The sequence below is a fragment of the Emydura macquarii genome, unplaced genomic scaffold, assembly GCF_026122565.2.
Source record: "Emydura macquarii macquarii isolate MOO-44397 ecotype Brisbane River unplaced genomic scaffold, CSIRO-AGI_Emac_v2 contig_1119, whole genome shotgun sequence".
In the NCBI taxonomy this organism is placed as follows: Eukaryota; Metazoa; Chordata; order Testudines; family Chelidae; genus Emydura; species Emydura macquarii.
In genome coordinates this window covers 2,795,527-2,823,367 of record NW_027131256.1, presented here as the reverse complement: position 1 = coordinate 2,823,367, position 27,841 = coordinate 2,795,527, and the positions used below count along the sequence as shown (strand labels likewise).

Sequence of the window (27,841 nt, the reverse complement as noted above, 5' to 3'; positions counted from 1 at the left end):
CAGTTTTTTAAAAGGCACGTGAACGTGAATCGAAGCAAACACACAAGTTAAAGTCCCTGTAACAAACGCTTTGGCCTCCTAGCTCTTCTCACTAGCCTCCAACATGGCTGCTCTGTGTCAGTCTCCTACCCCTCCCCAATCTAACATCAGGCACTGCCCACAAAAGGCAAAAAGACCCAGAGGGATCATCTCAGAAGAGGACTCCTTTCAGGGGTTACATAGAAACATCATTTCGATTTGTAAAGAAGGCGCTATTAGAAACCACACACACAAAAGGCTACCCAATGAAACTGACTGGTAAACGTAGGGAGAAAACTCCGAATGCTATGGGGTGTGCATACAGCCAGCCTCTGCAATTTTTTCTTAAAGGCATTCAGAAAGCCTACAGCTAGAGAGTTTGAGACATGATTAATTATATGACCAATAAAAGCGTTGGTGGATCTGCATGCTGATGAGCGCTGGCAGAATGCTATTGCCATTACTAGCTGAATGATTTATTTGAGAACTAGTTTATAGAGCAAAAAAAAAAAAAAATGCTGAAGAATTGAACTGCCCAATGAAGAATTACTTCATATGCTTGCTGTCCGTATGAACAGCTAATCCTTTTTTGAATCCTGCGACGCTGTCAGCCTTGGTATTTTGTAGCAGTGAGTTCCACAATCCAGTTATGACGTATCTCCTCTTGGTCAGTCTTAAATTTGCCACCTTCGCTTTCCTTGTGACTGTCCCCCAGGTCTTGCGTTATGAGACAGGGTAAAATAGGAGTTAGAAATCTGTCTTCTCTAGACTGTTCCTTTTTTCATATATTTTCATGTCTCCTATTTGCTCCTCTAAGGTAAACAATCCAAGTCCTTTCAATTTCTCTTCATAGTGTGGTAAGTTGGCCCTCGTGCTTCCGTGGGCCGAGCACTTTTTCAGTGTGGTGGGCACAAAATGGCCGCCCAGACTCCCACCAGTCTTAAGATGGCGGCCATCTCGCTTCTGCCCCGTCTTCCTTCAGGCCCCTGAAGGCCGAGCAGTGCCTTCTGGACCTTAGGTTCTAAGGTGGGGGGGGAGGGGAAAGGGAAAGACCTCGCCTCCTGGGCAGGGGGGAAGTTCCCTGGTTGGGCCAGGGGTGGACGGGGTAGGGGGTGTCCGAGCCCGCCCTCTTCTTCGGACACCAGCCCTGCGACCCTGGCTGACAGCAGTGGCTGGCTGCTGCTCTAAGGCACTATACAAGTCTCTTCTCTGGGCTGCTTCCCTACCCTGGTTTTTGTCGGGGCTGAGTAGTCACTCCAACGGACAAATCCCGGCCCTTCTCTGGCTCCTGCCACTCACAGTTCTCCTCTTGCTCTCCAAAACTCTCCAAGCCTCTTCAAAAACTCCCCTGCCTGGCTGGCAGGGAGCTTATATCTGCTCCCAGGCAGTTCTCAATTGATCTCAGCTGACCCTGGCCTCAGCTGACCCTAATTGATCTCAGCTGATCCTGGCCTCAGCTGGCCCTAATCAGCCTGGAGGAAACCTTGGGCAGCTGCTGGGGGGAACAGGGCCTTGGTCATTCTTAGGCTAACCTAGCGTCCTTCTACCACCCTCTGGTAGCCCATCACAATAGGAACGTTTTTCAGACTACAGTAATTTTTGTTGTAGCCCATCTGTGAACAGGGCTGGCCAGAAAATAAGATTTCGTTTGTGAAAAATTTAGTGGTTTCAACATTTGTTTGTATTCTGATGCAGAAAGAATCCAAGACTTTTCAAGCGTGATTCCCCTTCTCTCCCCCTCCCAAACAGCCAAGTGGTTAGAGCACTCAAACTTGGAGCGCCTACATCCTACCTAAGTCCTGGCTGTGCCTGATTCCTACAGCCCAGATGAGTACCCTAACCTCCAGGCTATTCTGGTGTGGCACGCTCCGGTTTTGATCAGAAATCACACCCTGGATCTGAGAAACCTTTCAACCAAAGTTGCATCAAAACTGATGTTTCTGTGAAACGTTTGTTTCAATAAATGAGCATTTTCCAATGAAAAAGTGTGTTGTCAAAATGTTCCTGACCACCTCATATCTTTGACCCCCCTTTACTTCTACATTTTTTTAAATGAGGTGACCAGAACCCAACAAGTTATCCTAGACGATTTTTATAATGGCATTATAATGTTCTCCATATTATTCCCCTCCTCATCCCTTATCAATGCCATCATTTTGTTTGCTTTTTTTGCCACTTCTGCACATTCAGCAGAGATTGTCATTAAGATGTCTGGAGGGCTGCTCAGGCCTTTTCTCTGAATCGGCAGTTATTACCTCAATATGCATCACTTTCTATTTGTGAGCCCTGAATTTCATCTGCCAGCATGTTGCCTACTCAGTCAGCTTAGTTTAGGTCTTTTGGTCCTTATTGGTATTGATAACCTAAGCAGGGCTTGTGTCATCTGAAAATGTTGCTACTTCACAGCGCATCTTATTTTCCAAATTATTGATACATTATACAGCCTAATCCTAATGTGACACTCCATCATTCATCCTTTGCCATGATGAACATTCCTTTATTCGTAGGCTTTGCTTTCTCTCTCTCAGCCAGCCTCTCACATCCTGACTATATAGCTTCTTTAGTAAGGGACTTTTGAAAAGCCTTTGACAAAGTTCAGATGAATTGTCAACCAGTTCTTCTTCATCCACTGTTTTATTGACACATTCAGAGAATTCTGATAGATTAGTGAGACATGAGTAACCAAATGTTATTGGTCATTTTTAAGAAAGAGAATGCACAACTTGCATATTATTTTAACATGCTGAACTCAAGGCTCCAATGATCTGATCCAATGTGGCGAATCCTTTTTCCAGCTGTGTGATCACGGATAGAGCCTGCGTAGACAGATAATACCAAAGCTTTGATCACTAAGTTATCTGGGTAAGAAAATGTATTCTGTTTCTCTGGTTGAAACGTCTTCATTCCCCCTTAATCCAGCTTGGTACCCTTGTGGAATTCATCCCCTTTCAGATACAAGAAAAATAAATTAACTGATTTTTTAATTTTATTCCACCTCACCCCATCCATGAACCAACAAACCCAGTGACAGCAGCAAAGCCCACTCTGAGTAGCAGCAGCAGCTTCAGATTTGGGGTGTCCCACTATCTACCTCAAAACCTGGAGGTGGCTCCAGGGACAGTTCTCAACCCAATAGGGAAGATAACTGAAGTTTTTTCCCCTGTCTGTCCTACAGGGGGTGAGATTCTGTTTTCGGTGATTAGCTGTTGCTGTTGCACTGACTGAGTTGTCGAGCCTCCAACCTGCAGGCTAGGGTGGGAGGAAGAAGGGGTTCAGTGAAGAATGAGCATTTGGGAAAGGGGGCGGGGGAGAGAACATAGGGAAAGAATCACAGGAAGTGTGGAGGGTTGTGGGAGAATGAAGGAATCCAGGAAAAGGCACATCCATAATGCTAGCTTCAAAAGCAGAAGGTGGCAGGGGGGGAATTCAGCCAGCAAAAAACACTATTATCATATAAAGAGAGGCCTGCGAGCCAACCTGTTGCTTTAATAAGGTTTGGTAATGACAGTCTCCACACATTGATCTCTCCTCTGTACTTCTTCCAATCTTACCTCCAATTCCAACTCCTCTGCACATTTTGTTATGGAGATGAAGCACTACAAAGCCATCAGGTACATGAGAGGTAGAAGTATCCAATAAAGGGCAAGAGGGGATAAGGAGGCGGATGCCATGTTCATGTTCAGTAGTTGCAAATGGACCGTCTTCTTGACGGTGGAATCTGTAGAGGAAGAAAAAACAGACTGCCAGAATGAAGGGCACAATTCACATATTTGGTCCCCACCAAAGGAAAGATGAGCATACACTGTTTCCTTTCTTTAATGTCCATAGGTCAAGGATGATCCTGCTTCCCACCCTGGAAGCACACTGCTGTGAAAATCCCATTGTGACAGTTCTGTGAACCTCAGCGTGACAAAGAATAGGAAACCTTATCTAAGGAGACCTGAAAATATCCTTTCTTCAGAATAACAAGGTCCAATAGATCCAATCTGCTCTTGAAACAAAGGGAGCAGCTGCAGTCAGCCACTGATGGAAGTTGCTTTTTTCTTAGAGGAAATTATCTCCATGGAGAGCTGATCAAACAGTTTCAAATTTCAAAATGTTTTCACTGTCCGCTTTGTCTCCATGCTCTGCAGTAGAAGAGACCGTTTGACTTGTCAAGCTGTTGTAAACACACTCTAGTTAGAGAAAGTCAAATGCAATGGGCCTGGCTACGGAAGTTCTCAACTGTGAGGCCATTCCCCTAGTGTCAGGGACTGACAGGTCCAGTCCTATTCCCAAATTACAGGCAGGCTGAAGACTCATCACAGTGGAGCTGTGGACGTTACTACTCAGTGAGAGTATTTTCAGGTGTGCTCAGATACATTTTCCTTTGGCTAAAACCAGGTCTACACTACAAACTTTGACAGTGGTATAACTACATCACTCAGGCATGTAAAAAAATCCACACCCCTGAGCAATACAGTTATGCCACTCTAACCCCCCTGTAGACAATGCTATGTTGACAGGAGAGCTTTTCCCATCAGCATAACTACCGCCTCTGGGGGAGGTGGCCTAATTACTCCGACAGGAGAAGCTCTCCTGTCGGCATGGTAGCGTCTTCACTCCAGTGGTGCAGCTGCAGCGCTGAATGTGTTGACAAGCCCTACGCAAGGACTAGATTTAGAACAAGCAATGGCAACATGAAGGTTTTGAATTCTATTCCATCCACCCTACTCTAGCTGGGGTCTGGATTGGAACCAGCAACTAGAAAAGCGCTGTACCCAACTTCAAATTCCACAAGGCGTGAGCCCATACCCAGAGTTAACCCACCTGCCTTCCATAATGCCTTTAGGTGGTGCTGGAATGTACCTGTCACTTTGATGTCCCCCGTAGCTTTGGCAATGTCATTCTTGATTACACAGGTGTAGGTAGCATTAGCTGTAATGTTGTGCAGAACAGAAACCACCTTCAAAGTCACATTCTCAGAGTTCAGCTTGAAGCTGGTGTGGGAGACCTCAGACAAGTTGTCTCTGGTGTTATTGTGTGAGGTCCAAAGCACAACCGGTTGAGGGAACCACCGGGGAGCCTCACACCGCAGGGCGTCCATGCTGCTGTTGTAATCCACCTGCACCTCTGGAACGCTGAAAGCTGCGGAATCAGTTAAAGAGAAGACAGGTGAACAAAACTGGAACCTCTGGGCATCAGCTACACACCTGCTGTGTCCATTTGCTAGAATGCCTATTACTGTAACATCTAAGTACAGTATCTACTTACCTGAAGCTCTTGTTTCAGGGTATCCGCCTTCATCCTGCCATGGCAGACAGAGTTCCAGGCAGTTAACTGTGGGGCTAGGTGCAGACTAGCTTAAAACTCCTTAAACCTGATCAATTCGCTTTATCAAGCTAACAAGTTCCACTGAGCTATCTGCAGCACTAGTAACCCTGCCCCATACGCTTTGGGGCCGGATCCTGTGAGAAAGCAGGCAGCTCCTCTCAGAGACGAAGCACCCCCTGAAATCAGTGGGTGCTAAGTACTCAGCCCCTCACAGCAATGGGTCCTTTGTGTGGGCGTGTAACCGCCGCTGTGCAGTCAGGATATATGTTGCTGTGGCCGGAGGGAGCTGTGAGTGAGACGTTTTGTACACGTGCCACTGCGCGTACATTCCCCAGCCCTGAAGGAGCGCTCTGTGTAAGCTTAAAACGGGTCGGCAACCTTTGGGAAGGGGCGTGCCAAGTCGACTCCCTGCCCCTCTCTCAGGTGCCGTGGGACCAGCGCCCTGGCCAGTGGCTTACGGGGTGTCCGGCGCCCAGGGGCCGCTACTGGTATTTGCACCCCCCCCCCCCCGCATCGTCAGCAGTGACGGGGGAGGTGTCTGCGGGCTCTTTTCCAGCTCTCCCCTTTCCACCCCTCCACGGCGGGTGTGGTGGCAGTGGCGTACCGAGGGGGCCATGCCCTCAGGCACCGGCCTGGGGGGATGTCGGCCGGGCCCTCCTCTGAGGAGCCACCCACCACTGACATCCCTGGCAGCCCTCCGGTGGGGAGCAGGAGTGAGGGGGCAGATGCTGCCCGGCTGCCCAGTGGCGGGGCAAAGGCTGCCTGGCCCCTGCACGCCCAGGGCCCCACGGCTCCTTAGATGCACCCAGCGAGTGGGCGGGTTGGTGCGCCACTGGGCCTGGTCAGGACCTGCTCCCGGCTCCAAGCAGAACCACGTGGTGGCTGCGCTGCCCCCCCACCTGCCGCGGGGCTGGACAGGGGGAGCGGCCGCCATGCGGTGCTGCTTGAGGCCAGAAGTGGCGTGGCTCAAAATCGTCACGCATGCCACAGGATGCCGTCCCCTGGCTTAAAAGCTTGTCTCGCTCAACATAAGTTGGTCCAACAAAAGCTATTACCTCACCCACCTTGTTTCTCTAATATCCTGGGACTGCTGTGGTTACAACAGGCCGTACAACAATTAAAGAGACAATCAATGAAAAGTGGGAGTTTCAGAAATGCTTACATGAGTTAGGAGCACACGTCCCCCTGGGTTCCTAACTCAGGCACTTTTACAAAGCCCATCCAGGCACGTCTCTCAGAACGTTGTATTTAGTGCTGTGACAAGGACTTCCGAACATTATTGCAATTGACAGATTAGAGGGGAGAAGAGTTCTCTCCCTTTTCTACTTCACATGTGACTAGCGTCACTTAGTCAACAGGTCACTCCCCCCCATTCTGAGAACCTTTCACACAGCAACAGGGTAGAGAAAATATGTTAATTCAAAATAGGCAACTGTGATTGTAGGAGGACTCGGGCCAGCCTCAGCACACGTTCCTGCAGCGTAGCATTTACAGCATCACAGGTCTCCAGCACTGCAGAGTCCACGGTGGATTTACTGACCCCCAAAGCGGTGCACAAGTGACCTGTACCAAGCGACAGCCAGTTCCTCCAGACCAGCTTCCGCACAGGCCGTGGGGCTCTCATCTTGGTACTCTGGTGCCGCAGGGCCAGCACGAGCTCTTCAAAAGAGGCCAGAAAAGCAGCCTTCCTTAGGTGAGAGTTCAGCGCCACTGCTGACTAGCCTTGGTCTGAAGAACGACATAGTCCTACCACTCTCTGTCCCTGGGTCTGGTCTAATAATCCCGCTTGCCTGTGTACACTTCACCCACCAGGAGCCCATACAGCCATTCACTCAGCTAAGGATGGCAGGCTCAGCCCCCCGCTGGTAATGCTGCCACCCTGCTATACCAGCGGTCAGCACTCCTGGGGCTGTACAGCCGCCATGCTCCAGAACGAGAGCAGCCATCGGTTTGCAGAGCAGTCTCTCAAATACGTTGGTGGCTATGAAAGTGGCTTGCAATTGGGGCCCAGGTGGCTGGGCTGGAACATTTTTAAAAGTTGGTGGCTTCTGGACCGAAGATTATCATGGAGGACCAGCCCCCCAGGAGTTGTGGAATTTTTTTTTCAGTGGTGACGGTGGTTGGGGGCGGAGCCCCTCAAATTATGAAAGCTATGAGAGTCTGCCCGCTCCTCTCACAACTCCTCTGGCTGCTCATGAGGGTGTCCCCAGCCTGGGTCTGGGAACTCTGGGATGCATGGCCAGAAGACATGGCCGCTCACACACCTGTGGGTAGCCCTAGTGTGGATGTGACAACAAGCACATTAAACGTGTGTGGCTGCCATGGGCATGTACTGACTCATAGTAACTACATCCAGTGATGTACAATCCATATAATGCATTAGTGAAAATAAACTCGTTACAGGCATAAACCAAATTCAAAGATGACATACGCAGGTGAAATACTATTGGTTTCAGTGGCATTGTACTCATTTATAGTACTGGTAGATCTGATCATTATGGCAGACTTTTCAGAAGTGCTCAGCACCCACAATTGAAAATTTAGCCCTAATTGTGAATGTGGAGCACTTTTGAAAGCATGGTCTTATGTACAATGGCCATATATAGCAGTTTTTCCAGGATAATTTCAGTTTTTCCTGGTTTTTCATTGATTCATGGAACATAATCAAGTGGAATAAGTGTTCAGTGTGATGAACAGTATCTGGAGTGAAGAGAAAAGTTGAATGTAGATTCTAGCAAAGCTGTGGCTCTAATGTAGGTTTCATCATAAACTAATTTGAAATACTAAAGTACTGAACAAATATTCTCCAGTCCAAGAATAATGCTTATGCCACTGTTTAGTCAGAAGCTGGCAATAGCAACACCAACATGCATTTTTAAAGTGCATTTTGTCTTTTATATAACTATTCTGTGACCCTAAAAATGTCACCAACACATTCCTGATTTTATATCTTGAAAATATGATTACTCTAGTTCCCTGTCTTCAAAATACCTTATCTGGTTATCTTGAAATAGCTCTGCAAAATTCTCCTGTAGCAGGAGAGCAACCGTAAGAAATTCTAGCTAGAAAGTGTGTTTTCTGAGCAAGTTGGAAGGTTAAAAAAACAAGCATATCAAGCTAGTAATGGAAAGCTAGTTATCACTACTGCTCAGTGAATACTGTGAACTTCTGTGTGATTAAACCTACAGATTAGCTGCAATGCTATTCATAATCATTTTAGTTCACTTTCGGCAAATGTGGATAGATGAAACACACCCAGTCTGTCAAAACTTTGGATGAAAGTAACTAAAATTTTCACACAAAGTAAGAAATGTCACAAACATTCATGTGGCTGTTTGATAGTGCAAAAGCTTGCACTGGAAATATCTGCATGACCATCTTCAACATGCCACTGTTTTAATGATTTAAAGCCTATTTTTAAAAAGATTCAGGCATCCAATCATGGACCAAAAACTATAGCATCACTAGAGAACAATCGCAAGGATCCATTAGTAAACACCTAAAACAATAATCCCAGTATGACCAACCCACGGGCACTAATGTTAGCATAAATATTTGTTCTTACTGTTTTTGAATAATGAACAAATTAGCAAAAGTCAAAGTTTGTGGAAAACTGCATTTTCTTTCCATAGTTCAGATCACAACTAGAGCTGCGTGAACTACCAGTAGCAAAGAATTGATTGTCACACCTGTAGCTCTTTTCTGTTTGCCAATCATTCAATTAATAAAATCTAAATTACTACACAAGAGCCACCTGCAGTCCTATGAAATCTCTACCACTTAGATGATTCGATTCTTTAAATAATATTCATCTATGAAGTTAGAATCAGGCCCTTTGTGTAGTCAGCTGAGCAACTGAGAAAAGCAAAAACAGTCAATGGAGGAAAAGTTACATTATATTTCTAAATGAGGCATAATCTTATTTTCCAGAGGAAAAACATGATAAGGGAGGGGAAGTCCCTGAATTTCTCTGGAAGTCTCAAGGAAACTCTTCTACATTCATGTCTCTTGTTTACTTTCCCTGCCCTCTTATCCTTTGCCCTGTAGCAATACAGTTCAAACCAAGGATAATTCTAGATGCCTCATTCTGGAAGAGAATGGAAGGAGTTTGCTTCAGTGCTTTCTGGAAGCAAGGGGAAGTGTGGACAAACTGCAGCGGATGAAATTCTCCAGAGGCATTTACAATACAGTCCAGTGGGAACACCAAGGGGATGGCAAACTGTAGGACAAATTAATTCTGCTATTTCAGGAATACCCTGCTGGAGACAAGAATGCCACTGGTGAAAGAAATATTTTCTCTACAAGAAGTCAGCTGCAGCTACTGTAAGTTAGCATGATTTTACAGATGTACAAAGTAATGCAAAGCCCTGTGAATCTGCACAGTTAGCACAAATAAGGACTAATTAAGGACAGAGGCCCAGATTCTCTGTCCAGATCTGCTCCCTGAGTGACACAAAGAGAGAGGAAACTGGCTGTAACTCCCTTTTTGAGAATACCCGACATGGCAGAATCTGCAGCAGGTATCTTGCAAAAATCCCAGGGTAGACAAGGCCTAATAAAGCTCCTTGTTCAGTGTTTGTAGAAAGCGACCCTTTCACTAGTCTCATGACAGGCAGCTCTGCTTCCACTAGAGTAGAGTAACCTGTCAACTCCCGGGTCTCAAACACCCACCAGTTTCTGAAGTAGGAGACAAATCTCAGATTCCCCACAGTGAATTACTTAGCTAGTCCCACATTTTTCCTTACTCAAATGTTTTGCTAGAGGACAGGGAAAATGCAGCAAGGCTCCGGATCAGTTGAGACAGAAGGAAGCACTGAAAAGGACTGGTAAATTCGGGAGATATGCCAGGATTTACCAGTTCCAGAGGGCTCATCAAAAACTCTCCTGCAGGGAGGTCACAAGTATGTGTAAATGGAAGCTCTCATAGCTCCAGAAGCTGAATTCCAGTGTTGGCTGTAGTGTGACTTGCCATTCATCCCCAGAATCCTGGATTCAATTTACTACTCTACAGGTACCAATGCAAGTTACCGGGTTTTGGCACAGTCCTTGATTGCAAGAGGAGGTTTGCCCACATCACAGAATGATTTGTTGCAGAAGGCACAGAAGAGGCTCAGGACTAGAATTGCTAGAGGCGTTGCAAGTTAGGGTTGAGAAGCACTGGCAGACCTGTAGTGGGGGAGTGGCCCAGCACTGGAATAGCAGCCGGGCTGTAGGACAGGAGTGAAGGACTTGACAGAGGTGTACAGTGTCCAAGGATTGTTAGAGAAGGGGATGCTGCTTGTTTGGAGAGAAATGAGCTGGCAGAGATCTGTGGAAATCCCGGACTGGAATTCAAGAGGATGCTAAATGTGAGGATTCTGATGTATGAGCAGAGCCGCGCAGCTCAATTTGCATGGGGCCTATCTGCATTAGCTAGGCCTTTCACAAGTAACAGAACTCCAGAAACAACTCCTTCTGGGTTTTGTTTGTGTTTTTGGCTCTCCCACTAGATTTTCCTCACCTCCAGTCTTATATTCCAGCCCTGCTTCTGCATTCCCTTTGGATGTGGTGACAGAGCACCTGTAAGCACCAGCATCGGAGAGCTGCACATTTCTCAGCACCAAGGAGGCATTCCCACCAATCACCTGCTCTGCAAATACCGCGGTCCGGCCCTTGAACATTTCATCCTGGTCTTTTAGATGGTCCTTGCCGCCTTTAAACTCATGCACCATCCCAGAGACCCCAGCTTTAGCCCACCGAATTTCTATGTTGCTGAGCTTGACGTCAGGTTCAAAAGTGCAGCCCAAGATGCCATCTTCCCCGATGTTCCCAGCTGCGGTTAGAGTGGTGACACTGATGGAGCGGCGCCCTGAAATAAAAGAGCAAACGTTCAATGCCCGGGCCACGACAATGGGATGTGTAAAAGACAGCAACAAGCCAGAACACTCTCAGTATTCACAGGCTCTTGCTAAATTATGAATGACGAGGCCAGAGGCAGAATGCCTTTAATCACCTCAGAAGGGCGCCTAGTAGCTTGCTACTACAGATCCTAGTCTGGTCTGTGCTACTGGAGTCTGGTTCCTGAGATTTGTTTTGTAAAAAGGCTTTATACAAAACAATTTGTTTCCACTCTGAAAAGCAGTTCCTATCAAAAGGACAAAAAAAAAAAAGTTTCTATAAATGTTATAAAAGCATGTTCCCTATTAGCTTGATTACATTTATAGGGGATTTTTCTCACTGCCTCTTTTTTAAAAGTTTAGATATAAATATCTTTTGATAAAAGCTTTTGTCGGTCAGGGTCTCTTTCTATTCCTCCAATAAATATAGGTATTCACCAAAACTATTGCAAACAGCAAACTCCTCATTCTACAGCGATGTAGCGTTCAAAGAGAAAAATAAAAGGCCAACATTCCACCAGCAGTGGGATCTAGCAAATCAGCATTTTCCTTCTTCAGGACTACTGTTTTCCAATACAGAGGAACAGGTGTCCACAGAGTTTCCAACTTTTGTCCTAGCAGATCACCTTGGGAATAAACTCCTTGCCTGAGCCAGAGGCTCTTTCTGTGCAACACTCTTCTAAAGACTCTCACCCAAAATACCCTACCGAGACTTCAGGTGGTTTGTAAGATTATTTCCCATCATGCTCAGAGGCAGGGCTGACTCTACCCTGTCTATTGATGGACTCATAGTCCAGTGAATTCCTAGCTCAAGGTCTTTCCCTTCTAGGACAAAACTATTCTCTTTGGTTCACACCCAAGGCAACCTGGCAGGTTGGTTCATCCTATATCCAGATGGAAGAAATGAGAAGAGAAGGAAGGAGACTGAATTTAAAAGGGAAGAATGTGTTGGCCAATGACTAACGAGGCAGGTACGTAAGGCAACAAACCAGGAGCACTGTGTCAGACAGTGAAGGCCCTCTCTCTCCTTTATTATTAGTTTTATTTGTATTACACTGGCTTCCAGAGGCCCCACATTGTGCTAGGTGCTGTTCAGACACATGAAGAGAAGTCGAGGAAAGAATTGATAGTGGAAGAGGACAGAGAAATTGGAAATTTGGGAGAAGGAAGAAGAGAAACATTGTATAGGAAGGGGAAAGAAGGAGAAGAGAAGGGAATATAGAACAGTGATATGGAGAGGAAAATAGACCAAAAAGATGGAAGAAAAGATAACATACAGAGCAGAAGTAAGAGGAAAAAAAAAAAACAACTGAAGGGCATTAAATGGGGAAAGAATAAATGCAAGTGAACAAAGCCAATTTTAAAAAGGCTTTATATAATGGAGCATGTACCTACCAAATGACACAACCAGTAATATGCATAACACTTTTGAAAAAGAGATGGCATCAAATGTGCTGTGGGAGTTGGAGATAGACATTTGCTTAGGGCCATCCTGGCTGGCTACCTGGCCTCCCAATTTTATTATATCGATCGTAAACACAGTTCTTCCTCCTGATTGCCCTTATTTTTTTCCTGTGGTTGCACAGAACTGGACCTCTGAATGGGACACAGACAAGCAACCTGTTCTATCTCCGACTGCAAGAAGCATGTTCTATCGTCTACAGCAGGTCAGGAGACTGTTCCCCATCCTGGCAGATGATGACCTGGCCTCAGTAATAAATGCCTTTGTCTCCTCCCATCTGGACCATGGCAATGCCATATATCTTGGCCAGAAGCCCTCAGCTGTCAGGAAACTCCAGTTAGCTCAGAAGGCAGCAGCACGTCTCCTCAGCAATGCTGGCTACCGTAAGCATGCCAAACCTAACCTTGCTCTTTACGCTGGCTTCCCACAGAATAGCAAATCCAGTTCTAGGCCTCAATAGTTTGGGATCAAGCTACCTAAAAGGCTGCCTAAAGCTCTGCAATGAGGACGCTGGTTGACACCTCCCTCCCTCAGGCACAATGGAATTGCCCACACAACGCTAGAGCTCCTCTTTGCAGAACTTTCTCAGCAGCTGATCCAAAACTGTGGCATGAACAACCTCAGGGACGAGGAGCATCACAAAGCTCAACACCTTCCACTCCAGGGGCATTTCTTCAAGCTGCTGGCTTGAGTACTCATAGCGACGCGTACAGATTACATTATTTGAAACCAAACAAAGCATAAAACACATCCTTTCTCCTTGGGAAGAGGAAGAAAGACAGAACAGCCACGTGACAGATGACTAATCATGTCACCTTATGTACTTCTAGAGGGTGCTCAGTAACATGATCAGGGCCATATAAAAACCTGAATAGAATCATAGGCAAAATGGATCCTTCTGTTCTTCCTTCATCTCACCCCACCCAATCTCATAGGGTATGGGAAAGGTGCACTGGACTGGGAGCCAGAAGATCACGTTTCACGTCATCCACTCACTGTCTCTTTCACATTGCAACAAGGCTTCACACACTGCAATATTACAGCAGAACTAGGAATAGAACTTAGCACTCTAATTTGGTAGAGCTATTTAGCCGCAAGGCTTCTACGTACTTGGCTACACTGGCGGCAGAATGGATTTTCCCTGCATATGTAATCCACTGTTATAATGTATTATGCATCCTGTAACAGAGAGTCCACAGAGCATAGCAGCCTGCACCTGCTATCAGCTAACAGAGCTGCTCAGTTAATCAAGCTCCAAATGTGTAGCGGAGCTGGTGGTTGTGTGTGCAGCCCCTCATAATAATGTGTGAGAGGGGGTCATGAGAGTTGCTTATAAACAGAGTTTGTTATTTCCTTGCTAAAGCCCAAGGAAGTCATATACAAAACAAACTATATGAAAAGAATGCAATTAAGATTGCAAAGTGAAACCCTCGAAGGTAGGAGATGACAAAATAAAGTGGTCTGTGTAACCTTAATTCACCCCTCTTGTGCATAGACAATATAACACAGTCTTTAATTACATGACCACATACTGTTTTTTTCCACAGAGGGGAAACTGACACAACGAAGTGACTTACCAGATACTACACAGCACCCTGGGGCTGAGCCCGGAGTAGAATGCAGGACCCCAGCCTCAGTTCAAAAAAGTTATCGCAGACTCACCAATACTGAAATGTTCGGAGATTAACAAGGAGCCTAAAATCTCAGGTGACGCAAGCTCACAGATCCATCCTGCGGCTGGAGGATTACCCAGCGGCAAAGCGCCAACTCGGCCGCAACAGAACTACATTCACATCAGGGAAAAAAATGCTGTCAGGAAGAAATCCAAGAAATCACATACCTGAAACACCAAAGCTGACGATCAGCACAATCACTGCTACCAGGATGATGATGATGGTGATCATGCTATTTAAAAAAACAAACAAAATGATTTCAGACTCCTCTAAATCATAAAATCACCACACAACTGGGCATAGTTATCAGTCTCAGCTCAAGGAAGAAAATCAGAGCTGGGATAGCAGGTGGCACTGCAGGTCTAAAGTGAGGAGGACTGGCATCGTGGGGGCATCTGCAGGACTGGAGTAGCAGTGAGTTGTGCAGGCCAGGAATGAAGTGCACCAGTAGCTGGGGGAGGGCGGTCCAGTCAGGACTGTAAACTGAGAAAGGCTGGCTCACCCCATCCATTAGTATTTCTTCCTTTGTTAACATATCTAGTCTATAGAGGTTCTTATTCTGGTCTGCAGTCTCTGAGCTTTTTCCAGTAGTGCATTAAGCTGCATTGTGGTGTTTGTTCTCTCATCCCCTCCTCGGGGGAAAACACATGTGCAGTGGAGAGTCTTGTATTAGCAGCGGTTTGCTGGTGCTTTTCGCGTTTGTTTTTTAATACACGTGTTCTATGTTTATGTCAGAGAAGTCAAAGACAATGAATGGCACCTTGCCCTTGGAGTGGCAGGTGGATGAGGTTTATGATGGTTCCTGGTTCTTGGGGAAGCCCACTGCACAGTCTCAGACAGATCCAGTGAGTAGTATCTGCCCTCCCTGGCCAGTAAACTGAGCCCTTCCAGCTCTTTGGTTCCCTCTGACACCTTAGCCAGAGCTTTGGGGGCTTGATCCTGCAAGTTACTCAGCACTCTGTCCTTGGCACAGTAAATCACTTACACGCATTCAGCTGGAAGCATGCCGGGAGCCTGCTGAAGCCCACGGAACTACTCACACACACACAAAATTAAGCACATGTTTAAGTGCTTTGTTGAGTCGGGCCAGAAACCACAGCATCTTGCAGGTGTGAGAGAGAGCAAAAGCCTGGAGCACTGGGCCTGGTGCAAGACCTGGGGCCTGAATCAGAAGCTGTGAACCAAAGTCAGGCCATGCATTAAAGCGGATACTTACAAGTTCACTGCCCACTACACGAACTTGGCAAAGTTGCTGCTAGCATTGCTAAAAAATAGGCCTGCTAAGAAGTCTAGGCACTAAATATTTCTGTAAACACACGCCAGAAGGCTAGTACAGATACACCCCAATCTAGTACAAGACAAGAATAACAAGTAGGGATGTTTTGTCCAAGATATCAGGAACAAGGTACAAGGGGAGGTAACAAAACGAATGTCATAAAACACGTAAGGTGGTATGCAAGTTGTGTATCCCAGTCATTTGGCTCCATCTATAGGCATCGGGGCACCTCGCCTTAATCCTTTGTGTGGCCGAGGGGACAGCACAGAATCCTGCTGCTAATTGAGCTGCTCCTTGCCACGGGGCACTCATGTGTTAATGTCCTTGTGCGAGTCCTTAGGACTATGCCTTGAGGGCAATAAACCTTGCTGGGTGCCTTTGTCACCGAACCGCGCCTGTGGTCCTTCCCTATGAGTAACACTGAGGTCTGCTGCACTCTCTGCTGGTGCCGATAACACCGGAGCTCCAAGGAGAGGAGCACTGAGCAGTTGTAACAGTTTAGCGGCCTTGACAGAGTCACCATCCTTCTGCAGCTGGATCGAGCTCTGAAGCAGGTTTTCCTGCCTGGTTTATACTGAACAGGTCTGATGCACACTTGATAGCTACTCACACACTTGTTCCTTGGCCTGCAGCCATACCACCCAACCCTGTGAGCTTTTCAGATCTCACGTGCTGACCGGGTTCAGGCCTGCTTGGTACTTTGCTGGGAGACTTCCAAGAAAAACCCAGAGAGCTGCAGAAAGTGGTGGTGAGGATTAAATCTGCCCCAGTGCAGTGCTGGAGCATGCTGTCTTAGGGTATCAGGAACTGTGATTGCAGCATGTATAGGTACACCCGAGATAGTTTTGATCGAGCTAGATCACAGCTGATGAGTGCAATCTAGAGCGATTACTCACAAATGAAGCAGCCAGAAATAAACAGCTCTCTTATCTCTCCTCCCCAGGGAAAAAAGCTGCTGTTAATAGATTGCTGTCCACAGAGTCTGTATGCAGGGTTGCATTACTTTGCTGTTGCTATTGTTACTCGAGCGAGCTTTAATTTAACTAGATCAAAGCTAGCTCGGTTATGCCAACAAAAGATGCACTCACATCTCCACCTGCCATATAGACACACACCCTGACAGAGAGGTGGACCGTGAAACCAAAGGCCTGTCCATTTTATCTGTAGTCTCTATTTTACAGCCCACCCATGGCCAGGGCATCTGGGCACATCACATGTAAAAACAAGATTCACTGTATAGCGACCAAGCAGAACCCTTTCCCAATAACCATTTGCCCACCCAGAGAGAAATCTGTGCATACAGACTCTATGGAAAGCAATCTATTATCAGTAGCTATTTTCTCGGCTTTGCATCTTCCCTGTAAGAATCCAAACAGTCAGAGAAAAAGGATCTTTCTATGAATCCAATTTATAGCTTCTTCTCACAGAAACCAAGCTGACAGTGGCCTTTTCCTTTGATGAGGATGAGGGAGGAATGCACTTAGAGTCCTTGCCCTCGCTCATCACACGCAATGACCACTTGCTTTGGAATTAGCATTTTCTGTTTCAGTTCTTCATTTGCATTTCAAAAGGTTGCTTTCTCCTTTGATGCGTTATTTAGTTACGGGGGTATATACAATGTAAATGTTTGCCAGTACATGATAACAGGATATAGATAAGGGAAAACAATGAAAATAACATCCCATTCGTTTTCATGAAGTTTAAACACCCAATACACTCGTATATCTAACCATTACTTTGATCTATGCTAATACACAAGTGGATTGGCATGAGACTCTTACATGAACTGGCACCAAGTCTGTCAACATCACACCCCCACCTGACACCAGACAAAACCATATCTGGTTTCGTCCCAGTACCGGAAAGGAGTCAAACCAGGCAAAGAGAGGACTGTCCTATTAGAGCAGCAGTACGGTCTAGTGGACTGAGCATCATACTGGGACACCTGAGTTATGATCCAGACTCACTGTGTGACCTTGGGCAAGCCATTGTTCACACTGCATTGCTCTGGGCCAGACTCTGACATCCTTCCTTATGCAGTATAGTGCCTTCTTCCTCCAGTAGATCCATTGATTTCTATGGAGCTAATCAAGGTTTAAGATACTTCTCAACATGAGTAAAGGTCTCATGATCAGTCCCTCTGTATCTCATCTACAGGGGGGCCACTTTTTCAGGTTTGAACCCTCTTTTTGGATGATTTGTGCCCCATTTTGTACTGAAACAAAAATGGATGTGGTTTTGTCAGGTATCAAATGGCAGCTGCCACTTAGAAGATATAATCTAGCCCTTAGTTACTGGTGGAGAGCCAAACTCTCTGGGCTGCATTGTTCCTCTGACTCATCCCTGAATAAGGGCCAGCTCCGCCCACGGGGCACTGTGGGGCAAAGGGTCCCTTCCTAAGCACACTCACTTCCTCCTCTGTTCTGAGTGGGGAAGTAAGTTATTGCAGCCCTTGAAAGGAAGTAGCTAACTTCCCTACAGTGGCTGGCCAGCTACTCCGGCCAGGGGCAGGGAGCTGGCAGAGACAAGGTCCTGCCTACTCCCTTTCCCACTTGCTTGCAGGGTAATATGTCCTTCATTCTATTCTAAGCAGCCATTCAGCCAATGTAAGTCACAGCAATCTTCTGCTTTGACTGAAAATCATTCTCTATGGGAACGCCATCCTTACAGAGCTGTGTTGTGATATTTTAACTGTGCTAAGACATGAACCTTTGAATCCACCAGGGCACAAACTGATATAGCAAAGAGGATTGTCAAAAGAACCTCTCGTGAACTGCAGCTGAGATTTTCAAAAGCAGTTAGTGATTTTGGTGAAAAGTTCCAGAGGGGGTAGCCATGTTAGTCTGTATACAGCAAAAACAATGAGAGTCCTGTAGCACTTTAAAGACTTCATCTGACAAAGTGGGTTGCAGCCCACGAAGCTTATGCATGCAGAAATTAAATTTGTTAGTCTTTAAAGTGCTACAGGACTCGGGGGGGTTTTTTTTTAGTGATTTTGGTTTTCTTGAGTTTTGGGTGCCGGCTTGAGATGGCCTGATTTGCTGAAAGTGCTGCGTGCTCACCCTCGGAAAAAACAGGTCCCTTTGGATATCCTAAGTAGAACATCCAGAAATTAAAGCACCCCAAATCCTTTGTTGCTTTTGGATAAAGGCCTGTGATCCTTTATCCTTTATTAATTGAAGTTGAGTCCTAAGTGTGATTTACGAACTGTGTTTACTAATCATAGTTGATGTGTTTGCAACAATTCAGTTTTTTTAAATGTTCAGTAGTCCACAATAAAAGTGACTCTTTCCTATTGACTTCAAATAGATCTGCACCAAACATGAGCAAAGGCAATCGGGTTTTCAATGGATCTTTTGCAGTCTGCCTTCGCCACTCTTGGATATCTTCTCTTCCATGGCAATATTCATAACTGGCCAGAATAAGGACATCTTGGGCTCTGTCCTTACACTTCGTAATAGCCAGATGGCACTGTGAACTGTGCTTTCTATTTCTTACCCGATGATGTGTGATTGTGGAACAGAATCTCTGTTAAACCATGTCATCTACTGGACCTTCGCACAAGGTGTTGGGACTGAAGCTTTCCTGGTTTTCAGAAGCTTGTTTAGCCATTCTCCACATTCTGAAAGGGCATAAGCGGCGCTGGGCATTTTTAACTGTGTTGAAAAAGTTTTGGGGCCTTTGATAATTAAAGAGGGTCAGTTGACCTGTGACAAGCGGCAGAGATTTCAATTCCCCATCATCTCCAGTTTTAACCTGGCTGGAAAGAGTAAACTTTCGTGAGAGTGGGGTATAGTCTTAGACCATTCCTAAGCATCTGAAGCATCAAGCTTAGTTCTAAGAGGCACAGACACGCAGGAGCCCTTCTCTTTTGGGAATCATCAGCTCTGTTTCCAGCTTCTCCTTCTGCTACTTCAGCTGCATATTACTGAGGCAGCTATTAGCCAACACAGGCAGTGTGATTATTCTGAAAGAATTAAGGGACGAGGGCTCATTTGTCACACTAATCAGCTATTGTTCCTCTCACAAAACCAGTCAGGCTGGTCGCAGGTGGTTAGTCAGGACCACAGGCCGGTTAATAACAGAGTTGCCTGTTAAGTGCATTCCAAATGCACAAAAAAGAAGATATTCACTTGATATTTCTGATAGTACATTACGCAACTATCACCACAGCTTATTATCGTGTTGCTCTCACAGCTTATGATGAAATTGATTCACAATACCCTGAGCACATTAGCAGCCCAGGTCAGACGCTTTACAAATACAATGGTTATTTGTTATCTCGCAGCAGGAGGAGGCTGTTCTCATGCAAGGAATTTAGGAAAACGTGGCAAGGGTCACAGGAACTAGGTTGTTCTAGGGGTTTCGTTCTTTCACGCACATGGCATTCTACCTCTGTGGCCCACTTAAGGGAATTTAGTACTGGACTGACAGCCCTAAGAACTGAAGTCCTATCAACAGAATAAATATTAGCACAGGCTCCCCACGTGCCACTCTGCTAATGTGCCTTAATCCAGACCAGAAGAGCCATGTCTACAGAGATGAAAAAAGTTCAGTGTCCATGCCTCATTAAACAATTGGCTTCTCTGCAAAGACAGTCACCAAAGCACCATTTGTGGTGGTGATTTTATGAGACCGGCATCTGTTCATTAGAAAGGGGACTGAGTCTTCCAAGGCATTTCACATGGGGGCCACCAAATTGCTGTCTGATAGAAATTATTTTCAGCCCTTACTGGCCTGGAGACCAGGCAACCTATGTGTGATAAACTTTCTATCGCATTATGAATTTCCCTGGGAATCTATGCTCTGTGAATATTTTATTTTGATTTTTAGAAGCATTATTGAACAAATAGATGAATCCCTTTTCTCTTCCTTCCACCTCCGAATAAGCATCACTGTGACACAGGAATTAACAGTTGTGCTGAGAGACACAGAAAATATACTGCTGAACGGACTGTGAGTTACTCGCTCTAACACACTGATTTGTGGGAGATTTGCACAATTTTCTCGATACTGACAGAAGAAATACAGAGGCCCTCCAAAGCCATTTACATCCCTGCCTTCTAACAGCATGCAGCTCTGAGGTGTTGTAAACAAGACTTACTCGTTTCACTGGAAATAAGTCTTCATTTTTGCTGTAACCACTAACTATAGCACACTGGGATCTGGGACCATGAATACCTCAGTTTAAGGCACCTAGTCTGTTTCTTATATCAATGACTGAGTTAGCCGTCATACTTCCCACACAACAACTCAAAACGCGTGAATGCTATAAGCAACTCAAGAGCATGATATTGAGCCAAATGGCAAAGAATTCCTCTCACCAAAGCTGAACAAAAGTTCCCAAAGCCCAATAGCCAGATATGGCAGGGGAGACTAGACCTCCCATAATGAAATAAACAGAGAACAATTCCCTCCCTCCTTTATCTCCAAAAGCAGATAAAGACTGTATGGTACCTCCAGAAAATGATCTGACCCAGCGAAGCCATGGTAATGGGACTGGTTCACACAGGGAAAGAGTTGGGTGCATAACAATCCAGTGCGGTATTCAGTGTAGCCTCTTTTCCTTTGAGACACATTCTTCTACCTTCCAGCTACTCTGCTTAAATAGCTGAACTCAGCTAAGGAGTGGTGACTCCAGGTGGGGAAAGCTGAGGTATGAGGAAGCCATCGGGACGTGATCAGGCTTCCCATCAGACACCATCACAGCAAGAAGGCAGAGATTTTTCAGTATTATAGAACAGCACCCTTGCCCCCTTGTTAAAGTTGCCTAACACGTCCCGTTATAAAAATATTTCCAACTTTTTTTTTGAGGAATTCTTAGAGCTTCCAAAATTTGCAACAGGGACGTGAAAATTGGAAGGGGGCTAGTCCTGGGGTCAGAGAGGGGCCTTTTGCTGCTCCCATGCGAATCCATTCAGATAAGACCAAGTTATAAAATGGCAAAAATCACCACGAGGGCGGGGGGTCTACATTATACTCAAGTTTGCTAGAGGCCTACTGTTAAAATCAACAGACATTCAGCGTACACTGAGCATGCTCCTCACCCCCATTTTGTGTCCATCTGCACTGAGCATGCGCCGCAGCATCTGCCTATTTTATGCTAAAGTAATCACGTGGACCCATAGGCTCCATCACAGTAGAGGGTGGTACATGTTCCCTCTCTAACACCCAACTTTTTTCCTCCCTGGTAATCTCCCACCTCTGCCCACCCTACATCTGAGGACTTAAAATCCAATGGCAGCTTCTTTTTCCCCTAAGACATGCACTTTTGTTGCTGCTCTTCTCCATTTAATTCCCTTGGACCAAACCATTTCCTGTTTCCCACCCCCTTCCTATCCTGGATCCTGCTAGTGCCAGGCCTGCAGAGCCCACAAAGGCTAACAGGAAGCACAGACCCTGAAGCACTTTCTCTTCTTGCTCTGACATGGAGGGGCAGTTCTGTGTGGCAGAGAAGAGTGGACCTGTGGGAAGAGGAATGCAAGCTGCTTGTGTCAGGTAGCAGAGCCCAAATTTGTGTGTGGGACTCTGTGTACCCTGTCCCTTGTCTGAGGATTGGGGGAGCCTGTGTGAGCGTGGATTTGGGGGCAGCCTGCATATGCCTGTAAAAGAAGATGATAATACATACCCATACATTGCCCTGGGGGGCTGTGATGATCAATTAGTTAATATCTGTTCAGGGCTTTCCTGTGCAGAGGTAGGGCACATTCCAGTACCTTGCCCAGCCTAACGAAATTTGGTTTGTGCCAGCCCAGCTCCAAATCAGGACTTCTATTCATACAGTCCCCCAAGACACAGGGGGCTCAGGGCAGCACCACTGATCCAGGGAGTATTTGCTGCTGCTTGGCAGAGATCACACTGGACACAAAGGCTCAGGCAGATTTTAAGGTGTGATGTCCCTGGGGGCCTCTTCAGGATAGGGGAGTGAAAGGGGTCAGAGTTAAGGATATGTGCTTGTGTTGTATGCACAGCAACACCTTCACTGTGCATTTCCTGGGGTTCAGAAGTTTGCTGTTTGTTTTTCAGGTCAGGTTGCAGCTCCTAACATGCTCCATTTATGCAGTCATTAGGAGCTCCCCCTTAAGAAAGCCGCTGAGCGAATGTGTCCAGAAGGAAGCAGGACAGGTCAGAGGGGATGAAGCACTTGGGAGAGAAGGGAGAGGCTTGAAAAAGGCTATGACTGCCATCCAAGCATGTAAACCTGTGGTTTCGTTTTCGGAGGTGCTGAGCATCTGCTGTTCCCATTGACTTCAATGGCTCACTCCTCTCCAAATCCAACCACTCATTTAGGTGTCTGCTGTAGATCTGAAGGCCTAGTTTTAGATACCCATGTTCGAACATGTTGATGACTTGAATGCTGTAAGACTTCTCCACAATCTGTGATAGGGCTGTGAGCAGAACCTAATTCTCCTGGTGGCCAGTCCTTTGCTCTAACCAAAAGCACAGCCTTCTTCCTATAGTAGCTGAATGAAAACACAGGGTATCAATGCTTTCTTGTCATTACATTTCTATAGTACTTAAAGTTTAAAAAGTATTTCTTTCCTAAACTGCCACCGTCTCGTGTTACTTTGTTGCTTTAAAAAGGGATATTATCATTATTTCGTAGTTTTCCATTGATGAGAAATGGTGTGACTAACAATCAACTTCAGTGGAAGCTAATACCTTGAGGTTGATGTGACCCTATGTGAAATGAACCTAAAGAAACATCCTATTGCTCTTGACGACAACTGAATGGAAGTTGCCACTTGACCAAGCCTGCAGAGCAGGTTTCTCATTTTAGAGCTAATTAGACAACGGAAGGGAGGGGTCAAGATTACAGCACACCTTACATTACTTCACAAAGTCAGACTCTTCAATGAGCAGGCGACAGCCCACTTCCCAAATACAGTGGAATAACTCCTATGCTCCACTATTAGGGCGTTCTCATTCTTTATACTTAAAGAACCTCTCTGAGGGATGTTTACATTGCCAGTGCCTACTTCTCAGCGTGGAAGACAGTCCCTTACTTGTATATTCCAGAGCCTAACATATATTTTCATCTTCATAAACTAGCTGTTTCCCAGTATAACAAAAGAGAGTTCTTCATCTCTGTGACAAGGCCTTACCAACGGCTCTCGCCTGAGACACTGAAGGTAGATGTGAGAGGTAGGAGAACCAGGAGAGACGGAGTCAAGAAAGGCCAACGGATTGCAGGATTTCAAGAAGTGATCAACAGTGTCCAAGGCAGCCGATAGGTCAAGGAGGAGAAGGATGGAGAACTGGCCCTGAAGTTTGACCAGGATGAGGTTGTTAGAAATATTGGAGGTTGTTGGAGACCACTGCATCTCCTCCTCCATGCCCTGGCACCCAGCCTTATTTCCCCAGGCCTGGGGTGTGTGAGTGGAGAGAGACTCCCGCCAACACCCCTGGCATAAGGGTGAAGAGAATTCCAGCTGCTCCTCTCCCACGGCTTGGAAGGGGCATATGAAGAGACTCCCTGCTGGCCCCATGCCTCCTCAATCTCAGCCAGCACCAGAAGACAGGGAGGAAGGCAGCGAAAATCCTGATCTTGGGGAGTCCAGGGCAACTGGAATCTCAGCAAAGAAAGGAGTGGAGCTGGCTGTGTACTTCTGGAAATTATTCAGGAACATTTACTCAAAACCTCCTGAAGGCCTTCCGGGTTTGACCCCAAATCTTCATGTCTGCCACCCTCCATTTGCTTTCCATAAACTTTTGTGCTAGTGAAATTTTGTCAGCAAGAATGTTTGCAGAAAGGGAAAGTGTCACGGCTGTCTGTGTGAATGTGTCCACTGGAGCATTTGCTTCTGCGGTATCACACAGCCATCCTGAAACATCTTCGTGGGCTTGGGAGCCATCCACTCAGGGAACAGAACAAAGCCATCTGCCTTAGGTGGCAACCATACAGCCCAAATGAAGCAATAGCAATGGCAAAGAGTTTGTGAACAGCCTGTTGGCTGAAGTACGTTTGCAGAAAACATGCATTTTTCGAACCATTTGAACAATGCTATGCTTTAATCAAAGTCTGTTTGCAAATAATTTGTGAACAGAAAAAGGGACTAAGTGCATTAAATAAATGTATGGCACACAGTGCTTCTACTCACGAGCAGCCCCATCTACCCTGCCTGGGTACGCAGGCAGAACAACTCATAGTCACTGGCAATGAGTGCAACCAACAAGTCTAAAATAATTGGCATGGACGCCTGACCCCAAAAGCAGATCATCAACCAGTGCTAGCAGTGCATTGCAATTCCTGGACCATACCCAGCTCTAAACCCAAATGGACTGTCGCTCCGGAGGTTTATACACAGGGGTAACGCCCACAAACAGCACCTTAAAGAGCATCAGTGACAGCTGTGTACAGGACACCAAATAAAAGAAAAAATATATTGCCTGTCTGCAAGGACATTGTTCTTGTTATCTTCATTAATTTAAGATCAGACAGAAGTGAAGTCTCCAGATGAGAGCCCAATGTGCACATGTCTCCTCTGTAACAAGGTGGGGACAAAACGGCACACAGACAGGGTGCTTAGAAATGTAAAGATATAGTACCCAGAAAATAAAAGACATCACTGTTTCCTGCCTACATGCACTGCAGGGTGAGGTTATCCTCTGTAGGGCAGGGTTACCCTCCCCATTGGCAGGGAGACAAATGGATAGCTTTTAGTTTTGGTAAAGAAGATGCTCAAACCAAACCTTCACTCACAGACGTCAGAGTCAGCAACTTGCAGATTAAGACAGCCTGAGTAGTATGGTTCCCAGAAATGACCCTTTGGCTCACCTGGTAGAGGAAGTGACTTTTTGGCTGATTAATGGAGAGATATAAACAGTTTCTGAAGAAGGATTCCCATCCCATTATCTTCAGCTGGAAGAACGGTGGTTTCAAAATTTGCTTTGTAGGAGGAAAGGAGGATAAAATAATGGCGAATCCTCAAGGCTCAGGTGAGCAGCACTATGAATGTCTAGCAATGCTGGATATTTACTATTTAATATTTATGTTCTGGCTTTTGATAACAAGAACGTTATTCATTATTATTATTGAAACCAAGGCATTGTCCCAGTTCCAGTATAGCTGACTGGCTGATCTCCACCCGTGCTCCATCACCCCCGTTCTCAATCCCCAGTAGTATGCTAAGCCCAGCTGCATCTGTGCCGGGCTCCTGCACAGCATCGCGACATAAGACTGCTGTGTGCAATGAGCCAAGGGTGCATCCAGCCCTGAGTGTGGCAGATCGTGCAGGCCACGGTCTGGAACACGCCCACTTCCGAGGGTGCAACAGCTCAAGGGCTAGGGCCAGCAGAAGCACAGATGGCGATGTCTGGATTTACTGGAGCAGGAGGGGCATTCATTAGCCGTGGGCGTGAGCAGTTGGCCACAAAAAGCTGGAGCACTAAAAAACAGTCACAAATGACAGGATAAATCACAGACTCGTGTCGGGGGCAAGAGTTAACACCCTGGACTTTCAGCTGATTTAAACAGAAAATGAACAGACAAAACTCTGATAACTAAGTTAAAGTTGCTAAATGATGAGAATGTTAAAATTATTCAATTTGTATTAATAATTAAAGTTGTTGATTCCTATGGACGCTAGCTAAACCTAGGCGATTAAACCTATCGTAGTGAGCAGTTAAGGAAAATAGATAAAGGTCAAATACACTCACAGTTCAACCTTTTACATGTGTAAGTGGTAATGACTTTCTGTCCCTGCCAACCCAGGCTGCATTTGAACCAAGGACCTACAAAGAAAAGGTTACATCTGCTATTCCGTATCACTCAGGCTAATTCCCCCAGCTGTCTGGGGGCAGAGTGTGCAAGGAGACCCCTTTGTGTATGGAAAACGGTGTGATTTCTAATGAGACTCTGCCCGTGAAGAACAGGCAGAGAAGCAGGCCACTGCCAGCCTGTGCCTTGGTTCATCACTTGGTTCTATTACGTTCTTCTGACAGCTTTCCATAGAGTGCAAGCTGCGCCCCGTTCACCCCATGAATGCAAGCAACCGGGGGGGGGGGACCCTTCTGCATCTCATCTCACCTCCAGCAGCACAGTGTTTCCTACCTTCACACTGGACAGCTGGTTCTCTGCTGCCTCAGATGAAAGGACATGCCAGCAGAACTACCAATACCACTTCCTCTAGCACCTTGAGTTTTCCTTGGATTCCCCTCAACCAAGTATTTTCTAGTCCAGTCCTGCTTCATTTGTGGGATCCAAAGAGATGGCAGCCCAAGCCAGTGCACCTGGAGATGGTGGACAGACTAAAGCTCACAAGCAAAACAGCAGATCTGTTGAGTGAGATTGTGCAGTATCGCACACAGCTGAGATTGGGATCTAGCCCTGCGCTGCACAGGGAGGCATAAGAAATCCGTAACCGGCCAAGCCTTTCCTAAACAGGCGCAGAACAACTGTTGGAATGTGACACAATCAGCATCTCTGGCCTCATTGTAACTATCCTCTAAGAATGGAGAAGGGCGGCAGGGGAAGGGAACACTGACCCCATGGAACAAGAGGTGTCTTGGCCCTTGAGGAGGTAGCTGTGTGCGCTGATATCTCCTCTCAGAAGCCTGTTCTCCTAGGCATAGAGTTTAGTGACTGACTATGGCAGGGATAGCCAGAAGGCGGCCCGCAGTCCAAATCCGGACCACCAGAGGCTTTTCACTGGACTGTGGGGTGGGCCGGGACTCGGGGCTTCAGCCCCATGGGAGGCTGTGGGACTGAAGCCCTGATGCACCTGGCAGGGCTCCATTTAGGGAGGGCGGGGGGGGGGGGTCACTGCCCCCGCGAGTCAGCCCCGTGGGAGCAGGGCTCTGTTTAGGGAATACGGAGGGGAGGGGAGGGGAGAAATACTGTTTGGGGAATACAGAGGGATCGTCCAGTCTGAGTTACCTGCCAACTCCGGGCACCAGCTCCCACAAGCCTACCAGCACGCGCTCAGTCACTCCTCTACCTGCACTAGCCCCCCTGCACTAACTGCCACACCCCAGAGTTTCGTGGTCTGGTCAAAAGCCTCTGGTGGTCTGGATTTGGCCTATGCTCCACCTACTGACTACTCTGCAATAGGCCCTGGGTATGTCACACAGCACTGTGTGCGTTCGTTGAGCAGGGGCACTTGCGATGCGAAAAATGTTTCTCTGGAGTCCGGACCTTGACCATGAAATCTGGAGCTTGACAAAAAATAACTGACTGCTCCTGCACTGTGGAAATCCTCACCCTCTCCTCACCCTGCAGAAG

The 27,841-nt window shown here is 46.4% G+C and overlaps 1 protein-coding gene across 1 annotated transcript; it reads right to left on the bottom strand.

Moving 5' to 3' along the window:
• Window positions 1–2,643: 2,643 nt before the first annotated feature.
• Window positions 2,644–21,107, bottom strand: VTCN1 (V-set domain containing T cell activation inhibitor 1). Its single transcript, XM_067546367.1, has 6 exons — window positions 21,076–21,107; window positions 14,510–14,574; window positions 10,832–11,179; window positions 4,867–5,145; window positions 3,570–3,736; window positions 2,644–2,834 (listed from the first exon to the last, which is right to left on the bottom strand). The coding sequence occupies exons 1-5, from the start codon at window positions 21,105–21,107 to the stop codon at window positions 3,615–3,617; spliced, it is 846 nt and encodes a 281-aa protein (XP_067402468.1). The 3' UTR covers window positions 2,644–2,834; window positions 3,570–3,614.
• Between the last annotated feature and the right edge of the window lie 6,734 nt (window positions 21,108–27,841).